The following is a 12,061-nucleotide window of genomic DNA, read 5'->3' on the forward strand; positions in this document are numbered from 1 at the left end:
AAAGAGCTACTTTGGAACTTGGTGCTTTTTATTTACAAAAGAAAAATAATAAAGGAAAAGTCTGAAGCTAATCAGCTGGAGACAAAGGGACAAAGGTGGGAATCTGAGGGGAAGAGAACGGTGGTCTGCAGAGAGAGAAGGGGAGGGGCTCTGGCTCCAAGGAAGCCGGAGGGTCCCAGCCTCCAGGGGCTTCCCAAGGACCAGCCCTACTTTCCCAGAGGCTCAGATCAATGGGCCAGCAGTTGGGTCTCCTCCTGCCCACTATGGTTTTTCCAGGAGCCTGAGTGCCCAGCTCCAAGGGGCTGGAATGGCAGGGGAAACTGAGGCCAGAGAGAGCACATGGGTCCTGCCACCACTCCTCACTGCGGTGTAATCTTGGCAGCCTCGGCCCGAATAAGGGCAATGAGGTCCTGGTTGATGAGGAAGACGAATCTCAGGCTGGCAATCTATGGGCAGGAGAGAAGAGTGGCTTAAGGACAGGTGGGACTGGGCCAGGCCCCCATCGCGGCTCCCCATGCCCCTGCTCTCACCCCGACCCCTCCACCTCCCTCCGCCTCCCTCCCAGCTCACCTCCACCACGGAGTTGTTGCTGAGGCGCCATTTGGAGCCACACAGCACAGGCCGTCCATCGATGTAGATGGGCCGCCGGCCCTCGTTGGCAATGAAGAAGTCACCGTTATTTTTCAGCTTGATGACACCTGTAGGGATGGAGACATGAAGGCAGATGAGGAGACAGGGAAGGCCAGAAGAGGGCCTGCAGGCACCCTTGACTCTCAAGCTGGAGATCCTGAAATGCCAGCTGCTCCACCCCAGCTGCTCCAGGAGGGTTCCCAGGGAGACCAAGCCACAGGGCCAGAGGGTGGCTCGAGGCTGGGAGGGACACCCTCGCATGGCTTCCTGCCAATACCTTGCTTCCGGGAGATCTTCCAGGCCGGCCCCTCCAGAGACAGGTCCACATCAATCTGGTTATCCTTGGTGGCTCTGCCCAGGGTGATCTGCGGAAATGGGGCAGGTGAGGGCTGGGATCTGAGGAATGGGTCTACACAAGCCAAGGGAAAGATGAAACATCAGGGACCAGACATGGAAAGGTCAGTGGGGGCAGGGCTGGCAGTGGAGGGCTGCTTTCGGGAGGGGAGCCGCCTGCGGGAGGGGAGTTGATGGGCTGGGCCGCCTTACCTCCCGAGAACGCATCAGGTACCGCACCATCCGGCCCCGCAGCACCGCCAGCGTCTGGCTGTCAAAGTCCGGAGAGCTCATGCCTGTGGTGGAGGAAGGCACCGAATCAGGCAGAGCCCACCCCTCGGGGACACAGGGCAGACGGCAGGGATCCAGGGGCCGGGGAAAGGAGGGGGGTCCCCACCCCAGAAGCACAGGGGCTCAGGATGGGGCCACAGGAGAGGAGGGAGCAGAGGCACAGCCCTGCCGGCCCGGCTTCCTCACCTGTGATGCTGTCAACCAGCACCTGCCACTTATGCAGCTCCTGCTCCAGCTGGCGGATCTCTCGCTTCTGGCGCCGGTCAGCCACGGTCAGCTCTGGGGTGAGGGGGGTGGCAAGAAGGGACACTCTGCGGCCACCAGCACCCTGTACTGGTCCTCCATGCCGGCACAAGCTCCTATCCCCTAACTGTTCCCCCCTGGGGTACACTCACCATGTTCTAGGACCTCATCTCGCATGTCCCTGTGGGGGGGAGAAGGACAAATCAGGATCCACCTCCGGCTCACCTGCCATTACCAGGAGGGGCTACTCAGTTCATTTGGGGGCCCTCAGTCCCTCAGCTGAGGAACCCAGGAGGCTGCTCCTCTGGCCTTGAACTAACCTCCATCCCCTAGGGTGGGGCAGGGGCAGGGCAGCTCAGCAAGGAAACCAAGCAACAAGCTCAGTGTGGGCTGGCCTCAGTTCTCTGCAGGCAGGAGGCAGGGCCGGGCAGCCTGGAGTGCTCTGTCCCCGGGAGACACCCCACTCTGTACCCTGCCTGGGGCCCCAGCCACTCACTTGAGCTTACTGTCATCAATCAGGTCCTCTGCGTCGGAAAAGTTGAGCACCTGGTCCCCCTTGGGCAGCGGCTGCACTGAACAAAGCACGGAGAGAAGGTCAGCGCCGCTGCTCCTACTCCACACTATGCTGTGGACAATGACTAAACTAAGGGGACCAACAGGGAAGGCGGGGCCTGTGGAGACAGTTCTGCACGGAGAGCAACAGGTAACAGAGCACAAGCCAGATTAGGCCGCCAGCTAGTTTGGCACAAAGGATTCCTGACATGAACTAAGGGCCGAGGTGGTCTAGAAAGAAAAGGGAATTAAAGTTGACCACCTGGGTGAGTTTTTCAGAGCACAAAGGCTCTCCCACGGGCATGAACAAAGTGGGGCAGGCGCTGCTGTTAGCTCCCCTGCACACGTGACGAGAGGCCTCCAGGAACGAGGGCTCGTGATGGGACTCGGTTTAGGACAGACTCCGTATTCAAGCTCTGCTCTCCTGATTCCAAATCCAAACTGTTCCTCTACCACATCACCCACTCCCCGGACAGTTTCTGCCACTCTGGGCTGGAGGCAGGGGTACAGCTTGCTCCCCCACTCCATGGAGGTGCCGGAAGAGCCGCCACGCCCCCTGCAGGCCACTCTCAAACTGCCGCCAGGACGTCTTAAGGGTCACAAGGTAAGTTCTCATTTTTTGCAAAAATGTGAAACGGAATAGAGTATTAAGAGTCCATCAGATATACTGAGGATAGTTTCATGAAAGTTTCTCAGGTTTTTCTCTGATCAAACTACAAAGGGACCGGGGCCTCAAACTCTGACAACCTCTGCCAGCTGCTTCCATGACCGAGTGTCATTCGGTGGCAGCAACCGCTAGCTAGTGGCCAGGACACTGCTGGTTGAGGAGTTTGTCAAACCCGGGGGGAGGGGGAGTCATCACTGCCCACCAGGGAAGCGAGGGGGGCTACATAGGAGCCACAAATTCTCCAGCCCCCCCAACTCCCTGAGGTCAGACCATGTGGGAGACAAGGGACTGGGGTGTTCACCCCCACCGGCTCCTCCCCCCGCCACAGCAGCCTATAATCCCACTAACCTAAAGTCAGCCGACTCGAGAGCTAAGCAGCGCATAGCCCTGTTCTCAGGACCTCCCAGCACTAGCCAGCCAAGGAGAAATCAAATCCCCACAGCCAAGACTCATGAAGAGAAAAATTAAATCTCGAAGTTACACAAAATAACTTTCAAAGAAGTTAGCTCTAGCAGCAAAAATAGACTTTACCCAGAATCCAGTCTCTGTGGGAATTCAATGACACCTGAGCCTGAGGCAGAAGCAGAGATATGGAAGTTGCAGGAATAAAGAGAGCTGCCCACTAAATGCAGAGATCCTCAGGAAGAGAAGACACAGCTCTCCCTGACAAGATTTCCTAAAATCCTCTTGCAGGAGTATCTTTTAATAACCAGAAGCAGTAGGACCCTGGGAGTAGGTGGAGGGCACAGGCACAGCCTCATTTCCAGAACAGCGTGAACAACTCTGAAGACGCTGATGGGCAATACCGTCCAGAAGTGAGAGCAGAGAGTGTCTGTACCATGACATACAATGAAAGACTGACCCCAGGGTCCAAGCAGAACTGATGAATGGCCTGCAGTTTAGTCAGCTGACCTTGCCAGTACCTGTCATTCGGAGTGAGAGCCTGCGGGTGAGGGAGGGGAAGCAGAGGGCCTTTGGGCCCCTGGGAGAGGAGGAAGGCAGAGGGCCTGGATATGAAGGCCCAGTGGGGATTTCTGAATGGCTCCAAAGCAGCGAGAGGGAAAGAGAAGGAATGTGCACAGAGGGAAGAGGCAGAAAGACTTAGAAAAAGTACCATCTCTAGGACAATAGCATCTCTAGGGAGGAAAATGAGGCAGGGTAAGCAAAGAAGGGAACTTTCACATTTTACTCATGTTTCAATGTCACTCATGAAAAATATATTATTTACATAATATAAACTATGTCAAAAACGACAAAACAAGAAGTGGGATACAACTCTGCCACTTGGAATCCCATTCGGGATTCCAGGAAAGGCTACCCTTACCATGCTCCTGAATATCATTCTAACCACTTTTCTTCCTTCTGGAAGGCAGTGGTTTTGCTGCAAAGAGAAGTGCAAGACACCAGCGGCCACTAAGGGATCTGTTCCTGGGCACCTGGGAGCAGCCGTGCCCAGACCGGCTCCCTCACCCACCCTGTCAGCTCCCGGAGCCAGTTACCTGTCTGGTCCTCCAGTAGGTAATACTGCTTCATGAGCTGCCAGTGGGCCTGCAGAGCCTTGGCCGTACGGGCCAGGTAGAAGGCATCAGGGTGTCTGTGCAGCAGGTCCTGGAACGTCTCCAAGGTGGGCTGACTGGTCTGGAGGGTAAGAGCCTGTTCTCAGCACCTGGGTTTTCTCATTCTTGTGTCTGCCAACCACACCCCCGGTCCCCACCAGGAGCCAGAAGAGGGAGCCAGTCTTGACTCTCTTTCTGAGACCCCATCCACAAAAGCCCCCGCAGGTACACAAGCACCAGCAGGGAATGTTCTCAGGCAATGGGGCCTCCCGTATCAGTAGTTTCCCCTGTGGTCAGGCCTCCACCCTACCCCTCAGCCTCACCGATCCCACTTTGCTCAGCAGCTGTTCCTCAGCCTTGCTAAACAAGGCCTTGCTCTGGATGGCAGCAATGGCTTCTGGGTGCAGCTGTCTCATGGCTTGGCAGGCCAGCCTAGGGAGTGCGGGGGTGAGAAAGAGGGCAGGGTGAAGGGCGGTTGTCAAGCAATCTGGGGTTCCTGGAGACCTTTGATATCCAGAACTAGAAGCCAGGCCCTCAACAGGAAGAGCCCAAGGCTTAGCACAGCACCTGCGGCTTCATGGGTTTACTGAGAGCATAACACAGGCTACTCAGTCAACCGAATTTCCAGTGTTTACCCCCTGAAGAGACTCAAAGGCACAGCCCCCAGAGGCCAGATGAGGGACATCCCGAGACCAGCTGCTGCTCCTGCCCTAAGACCTTCCTCTTTACATGGCCAAAGCTGTCACCCACTGCCCAGCACATCCTCTTCCCAAAACTGAGCCCCGTCCACTTCCTGGCCTATCAGGGCCCAGGCTACAGCTTAAGGGGTGCAGGGACGGTGGAGCAGAAGATGGGTGCTAAGGACCTGACCAACTCTGATGACAATAAGCGAAGTGGGTAAGGAGGAAGAGAGCGTACTGCATGGGCATCTGGGTTTACTTGGAACTTAGACTTTCAGGGGCCTTCGTGTTCTTTTGTTCCAGTTCCCTTTTATGGAAGAAGAAATTATGGGAGGTCAGTGTGGAAAGGTTGGGAAGTGACCTGCCCTAAAACACAATGCACACAGTGGTGGAACCAGGGCTCCTCGTGTTCATTCTGGTGTTTTCTACCATGCTGCTTTTTCAGCTTCCAGATCCCCTTGCTGCTGGCATCAAGCCAGGACCAGTAGGGTTGGCAGCAGGAAGAAGTTTCCCTCCCAAGCCTGGCTGGTTTCAATATCATCCCAGAGGATGCAAGGTCCCATGAGCCCTGCCTCCCGGACCCCTCCCTTGGGCCCTTGTATAATTCTGTCTGTTCCAAGAGCCAAATTCTGGTACTCCCTGTACCTCCCTGCTGCTGGAGCCAGCCTCACTCACTTGGAGATGACAGGATCGTAGAGCAGGGCGTACCAGCGCTCCTGGACCTCCCGAAGGGTGAAGCGGCAGCTGAACTTCACGCCCAGGTGGACCGATGTCAGGTCATTGGTCTGCAATGCCCCAGATGGGTTGGCCTCAGCCTGAGAGCTGGCAAGAACCCTTCACTTGCCACCCCCAGGGTGCTGCTGGGCTAGTGTGGGGCCTGGGGACTGTAGACTGGGGAAGGAGGGGACCGTGCAACCCACGGTGGGAAGCACTACCTGTAGCACAGCGTTGATGAGCAGGAGATCGTCCGCAGGCTTCCAGCGGCCCAAATCCTTGGTCACCTGAAGTGGCTGTTTGCTCTTCTTCACACGCTTGGTGAGCCCAGGGGCTGGGGCTGGGCTGGGCGGCACAGGAGTGCTAGGGGCCTTGGACACCTGGGCAGGGAACGGGAAGAGAACGAGCTCAAAGCCAGCATCAGGGCAGCTCGGGCTTTAGGCCTTGAGCTTCCTGTACCATGCGTGGCAACCCCAGTCCCACCCGGCCATAAGCACCAGAGGCAGGAGCTCAGCCTTCTAGCTCCCTCCATGCCCGAAGTACTTCCACATGGTCCTTGACCTTATGGGGTCTTCTCTTTGCTGGTGGCACCCTCAACCCCAGAGTGGAGGGCGACTGGGGAGCATACCAGGAACCCACTCTGCCTGGTACGGTGTCTAGGGCCAGAGCAATGCCACCTGGGGGTTATTTTTACACCCAGCAATGCTGGGAACAGGCTGTCTGCTCCCAGAATAGATGCATGCTCTATGCCTCCCACACAGAATGTGATACAGGACGCACTGACAGAGTGTGTGTGTGTGTGTGTGGAGGGGCGGGCGGGTGCGGGAAGAAAGGGGGAATAGGGAGAAGTGAGGGCTCCCAGAAGGGAGGCAGCTGAGGTTGGGGCTGGGGCCACCAGATTTTCTCCTAAGTCTCCTCTGCAGGGCTCCTGCCCGCTGGCAAAGGTGATAGGGAAACACAAAATCTGGCTTCTGCCCCCGCATCTCACAATCTCTCACCTTCTTCTTCTCGCTGGAGGAAGGTTCACTCCCTGAACAGCGGCCCGGTTCCACACCACTGGCCCCCTTTGCCCGGGTAGAGGACTTGGCCAAGCTGCTCTCCACCAGCTCATCATCAAACTTCTTCCTCTTGATGAACCTGTGGAGAGTCCTCCTCTGAGCACCCCTTGTCCCTTCCCCTTGTATGTACTCACACACACCCAGCCCCTGAAATGGCGTGGGTCCCGGCTGGGTGTGAACCGCTCTAGCGCCCTGGACAGGGCACGGAACTGCTCTATTCCTTGCCGCTGAGATGACAGGATACCACACCACAGATTTCACGTCAAAGACCTAAGATCTCCCTCCCTTGCCCACGTCCCACAGAGAGGGACTTGGCAGGAAAAGCACAAAGCTCTGCCAATACCCAGCAACCATTCCCAACAGAGGTGAAGGCACGCAGCACCTAATGCTGTTGCCCAGACCCTGGCCCTCTGAACCCTTACTACCTGGAGGAGCTCCTCCGTTTCGGGATGGTGCCCAAGGCCTGAGAGGAAGCCCGCTTCTGCCCTGCCAGCGACTCCTCATCCTCTGAGCGGCTGGCAGTGCCTGATGCCATCAGAGATGAATCTAGCAGCCCCTGAGAATCTAGAAAACAAGAAGCGGTGAACTCAGGTCTCCTAAGTGCCTAGCAGAGCCCTTAGCCTCCGAACATGGGACCCCTCCTCTGCCCCTCTTCCCCCGACCCTCTACCAGCCCTCCAGACCCTTCCCCTGCTTTCTTGACATTTGAAGTTTTCTGGTGGGAGTTCCTTGGCCATCCAGATCCCATCTGGGCTCAGACCTGGCCCAGACCTTCCTCGCTGGGCAGTTCTCCCGGTGCCACGTGTCATGTCGTGCAGCACATGGTGCTCAGGTCAGACTGGTGATGCCGACACACCGGGCTCTGGGCATAACTGCTCCCTCTGCCATCAAAATGCAGCCAGGCCAAAGAGCGGCAGCTCAACAGCAAGTCAGTCAACTGCGGCCTCTGCCGAGAGGTACGTGGGTGGTGCTGGCCCAGGGGGAGGTGGCAATGCCCAGCCAGGATGAAAAGACATACGTGCCAGGCACGGGGTAGAATCAGCAGATGCTTGGCGCCTGAGCGTTTGGGGAGCTGGCCTGGCCTCATACTACCTTTGTCCATCCTCTTACAGTCCCAAAGCCACTGGTTCCAAACCACAGGGCTAGGAGGAAGGGTCCCACAGGCTCATCCAAGGATTCTGACCAGGTGAGCTTAGAGGCTGAGAGGAGATTCTGCAAAGGAGAAATGAGGCTCCCTGAGGCACAGGTTTCCAACGGGCCAGCCTCACCTCCTTATACTGGAAAGGGTCCCCCAGGATCCCACAAGCTAGGGAAGACACAAGAAGAGACACGAGGCTCTATTTCGCCAGTATGATGCTGATAAACCAACAGCTTTCTAAGGGTCACCAGCATCTCTGAGAATATAAAAGCTACGCCCTCCAAAAAAATGTACACATAGCATGTTAGTGGGTCCATGGACCTCTATGATTCTACTCAGAGTTGCTAGGCAAAGGGCCTCGACTATAAACCAACACGAAACAAGGGATTACTGGTTCACTTCTTATCGTCGCTGCCCACTCAGTTCGGCGGCACCCCCTTGCCCTCCCAAGCCAAAGCAGGGAAACGGAGATAGAACTCCGATTAGTCCATCTCGCTCTTTTCGCCCCCCTCCCCACAGCTCTGGCTGAAGATTTAGTGGGTGGTACCGCGTGGAAGCTAAAAAAACGCGGTTTGATAACTGATACAAGTCATCAACCGCCCTGGGGCGCCTGCTCCTGACTAACCCCGGGAGAACTCTGGTACTGGGGACGCTCTGGGGCGTGGCGCTTGCGGGCCCCGCCCCTTCAGACCAGGGCGGCACTCCGCACAGCTTTCCCGCCCTGCCCCCAGGTGCGTTAGTCGAGTCGCTCCGCTCTGTAGAATACGGCTGGAAATCTTGACACCTGGCGAGCAGGTGAAGGAACTGATTCCACGGGCTGACTGAGGCTAGGTCTCCACCCCCTATTTTCTCCCGCTCCCGTTCTCCCACGAGTGCACACCCAAGGTGGGGGATTAGTGCAGGTCTGTTTTTGGAGCTCGGGATGAGAGAGGTGAAGTCAGCCCTGCAACTCAAAAGCAAAGCAGCGAGTGCACCCCGATGCTTTCGCAGCCCTGGTTTAAGCCCCACGGGCTGGTGGCGAGGGAGGGGGAGTAACTCCCAGGCCAAGTCTCACCCCACCTTCGGCTTGCCACCTTTGCGCATGCGTAACATCTCGGACCAAATTCTGGTCCGGTCCGGCCCACGCATGCGCAGATTTTCGGGGCGCTACTGGGGCGGGGCCCCAAACATTGTGGGGGGTCTTCCCCCGGGGCACTCTGGAAAACTCCATTTCGCCCAAACTCTGCTCAGAACCCTCGGAAGCGAACCGCGAAGTCTCACCATTCCTAGGCTGCCAGCTCCAACAATTTCTCCGCGGCGACGGCAGCAGCCGCAGGGCCAAACCCGGCTTCCGTGAGGCACATCTACTTCCGGGTCTGCGAACTAGGGGCTGCGCGATCCCTTCCGGTTCTCTCCGGGAACGTGACGAAGGGGGCGTGGTCACAGCGGGGACTGAGTCACAGGTTTGCTAATAACCGAAATTAAAGGTTTTCCAGTTGGGACAACATAGGAGGAAGCGTTAGGGATTCCGGGTCCCAGAAAGATCACTAGCTTGGAGAGAGTGATTAAAGGGAAAGCCGAGACTTGGGGCGGGATAGGCGAGGGGCGGGTCTGGGGTAGGGCTGGGCCGGGAACTCTATTTCGGCTTCTGAATTCCCACAGGATGTAAGAATCTTAATTTGGGAGCGATTGTGCATTGTTTGCTGCCCCCCCCCCCCCGATTTTAGAGAAACCCTCTGTGTGGGGCTCTGTGCTAGGCACAACACAAGGAGGGAGACGATGTGGAACTCGCTCCAGCCAAGAGGTTTGGCGTACCCAAGTTGGGGAGGTTGATGTCTCAGGGACGGATGGAGGTTCATGCGCCTGGTTCCTAGAGGGTAGAGGCCCTGAGGAAGGCCAGTGTCAGCCAGATCCCACCAGGACTACTGGAGGCAGTTGTGAACCCCGGTGGGTAAGAAAGAAGTGCAGAGGATATTGCCCTGGAGGGAAGCTTGGGGTGGGAGGACAAGCCTACAGGCAGAGTTTGGGGATGAGAAACCAAACAGACCTCTCAAGAGGGTACCTATTTGTTTTCCTTTCCTTGGAAGGCACAAAAGTATAGTAGCTCCAGGGAATCATATCGCAGCTCAGAATAGGGAAAATCCCAATTCCAAAGCTGTCCAGGAGTTAGTGGTGCTTTTAATGTAGGTGTCAACCACATGTCATGGGGACATTGCCAGTGGATGCTAGTGTCAGAGGGGAGGCTAGCCCTTCTGGCTCTGACAGTGTATGATAGCTCTCTGCTTCAAAAGTACCCACCTCATTTACTGGCCTGTGGTCTTAACTTAATGAGTAATAACCTATTTTGTCTTCCCTGAAAGACTGTGTTTTCTGATAAGAGGTGAGTAGACCATGGGAGACTTCAAGATACAATATGGTATATATCCCAGATGAAGGTTACCATGGAAATTTCTAAGAAGAGGACAGTTGAGCTGAGATTTGACAATTGATAGGCAGTCAGTCATGCAAAGAGCTTGGTTATGATGAACTAGTAAGGGGGGACAAGATAGTTGCAAAGCAGAAATGACTTTGGTGAGTTTGAGGAACAGGAAGGAACCCAATACGGCTGGAGAAGGATGATCAAGAAAAAGAGGGAAGGAGATGAGAACAGAGGTCATCAGGGCCAGATCACATTAGCCCTTGTAGTTCATGCTGTGGATTTGAACCTTTCTTCCTAATGTTTTAGAAAGCTCTTAAAGGATAACAAGTGAAGGCATCTTTGCTGTGATATGATTTAATTTTTAAGATGATCCCTCTGGCTGTTTTGGGGAAAGGATTGTAAAAGAGGAAGTAGAGAGATCAGATAAGAGACTACCTTGTAGCAATCCAGGTGAGAGGTAGGTCCAGGTGGTTAGCTGGGTTGTGGGGGCAGGGGAGATGGACAGAAATAGTGGCTTTGATTATTTTTTGGAGCTAGAACCACAAGGACTTGCTGATGGAGTGGATATGGGATATGAGGGAAGGGGACTCTTCCTCCCTTCCCTTCCAAGGATAAGACCTATGTCTTACATTCAGAATCCAGAATCTGGCCCTATCTCATTGGCCCACTCTCTCCTGACCCAAGACCCCTTGAGGCCGGATGGCTGGGCCTGAAGACCCATAGGATCTCTCCTCTTGGCAGCACCAGCCAAGAGGATCCTTGGCTTTGCACAGGATAGAAATCAAACACAGCTGAGAGGAAATGAGAGCGGTTTATTAAAGATATATAGTGTAGATACGGACATAGCATCCAGGAGAGTCAGCAAAGAGTGAATCTTCTCCTTAATTGGGGCTTGGGGTTTTTATTAGGGATGGTGGTCGGGTATTCCTGCATCCAGGAACAAAGCCAAGTGTTCAGGTGTCTTCCATAAGTTGCTTATGCCCTGGAGCTAGGGGTCTTAATGAGTTAGTCAGTGGTCTTGGAAAGTGTTCATGACATCCCGCCCAGTCACTCCCTAGATGTTATCTACTGTGCTAGAAGACTCCAAAGAAATCGTTAACTTCTTGACCTTTACAAGGAGTGTGTTGTCTCTCCAATCAGATGGCTCTTCCCCACCCCCCCGAATTTGGGGCAACCCATCAAGTGGAAGCCAGAGGGTGGCACAGGTGGAGAAAGGGATTCATCCAAGGCAGAACAGAATAGATAAAAGTTGATTGAATACACTACAGAGATTTCCTCATTTCCCCTGGATCTTTGTTCAGCCACTCAGGGCCCCAGGCTGCTTGCTCCCCCTGGGGATTAGAAAGTGGTGGCTAAGAACACAGGCTCTGGAGTCAAACTATTTTAAACTTCATTTTAAATCTCATTAAAACCTGGTAGTTTTATCATCTACCGGCTTGTGACCTTGAGCAAGTTACATCTCTTTGTCTCAGTTTCATCATCTGTGGGGAAATGATAGTCCCCACTTCATAGGAGGGTTCTGAGGAGTAAATTACTATTTAGACAAGCAGCATATAGCAAATGTTTGAAAATGTTAGTGGTTGGTACTGTTCTTAGGGCTTAGGTCTTACTGTCACCTGCCAGGTCATCAGTATGGGACCCAAATTGTGATAGCATAGCCTGTCCCCATTCTGTCCACTAGAGAAGGTCCAGTTTCCCTCTCATCTGAAGCCACTACCTCTTGAGCACTCAGAGGACCAAAGGATCTGCTGTTGGCTCAACTATACAGTCTTAGGAAGTCAAGTTTAATAAAGCTGTTGACC

At 54.9% G+C, this 12,061-nt stretch overlaps 1 protein-coding gene across 4 annotated transcripts; it reads right to left on the reverse strand.

Annotated features, from left to right (window-relative positions):
* Positions 1-5: 5 nt before the first annotated feature.
* On the reverse strand, positions 6-9,221 carry LOC111157944 (microspherule protein 1). 4 transcript variants are annotated; one of them, XM_022519692.1, is made up of 15 exons: positions 9,122-9,221; positions 7,816-7,935; positions 7,150-7,288; positions 6,665-6,803; positions 5,888-6,046; positions 5,628-5,737; positions 4,596-4,704; positions 4,216-4,354; positions 1,994-2,069; positions 1,650-1,678; positions 1,441-1,533; positions 1,177-1,259; positions 908-995; positions 571-698; positions 6-446 (listed from the first exon to the last, which is right to left on the reverse strand). In XM_022519692.1, the coding sequence occupies exons 2-15, from the start codon at positions 7,823-7,825 to the stop codon at positions 360-362; spliced, it is 1,389 nt and encodes a 462-aa protein (XP_022375400.1). In that variant the 5' UTR covers positions 7,826-7,935; positions 9,122-9,221; the 3' UTR covers positions 6-359. The 4 variants fall into 4 exon arrangements, with proteins under 4 accessions (XP_022375400.1, XP_022375401.1, XP_022375402.1 ...); XM_022519693.1 differs by lacking the exon at positions 7,816-7,935 and having other exon boundaries at positions 9,122-9,214; XM_022519694.1 differs by lacking the exons at positions 7,816-7,935; positions 9,122-9,221 and adding an exon at positions 7,742-7,808.
* Positions 9,222-12,061: the final 2,840 nt, after the last annotated feature.

Source organism: Enhydra lutris, unplaced genomic scaffold, assembly GCF_002288905.1.
Source record: "Enhydra lutris kenyoni isolate GAN:26980312 unplaced genomic scaffold, ASM228890v2 scaffoldscaffold56, whole genome shotgun sequence".
NCBI classification, from domain to species: Eukaryota; Metazoa; Chordata; class Mammalia; order Carnivora; family Mustelidae; genus Enhydra; species Enhydra lutris.

Bases quoted from the DNA above. Each gene is read 5' to 3' on its own strand.
- LOC111157944 (XM_022519691.1), bottom strand. From the start codon at position 7,532: ATGACACGTGGCACCGGGAGAACTGCCCAGCGAGGAAGGTCTGGGCCA. The intron at 5,738-5,887 runs GTAGTGCTTCCC...GGGGCATTGCAG, and splicing joins TCATCAACGCTGTGCTACAG to ACCAATGACCTGACATCGGT. The intron at 699-907 runs GTATTGGCAGGA...CCATCCCTACAG, and splicing joins GAAGATCTCCCGGAAGCAAG to GTGTCATCAAGCTGAAAAAT.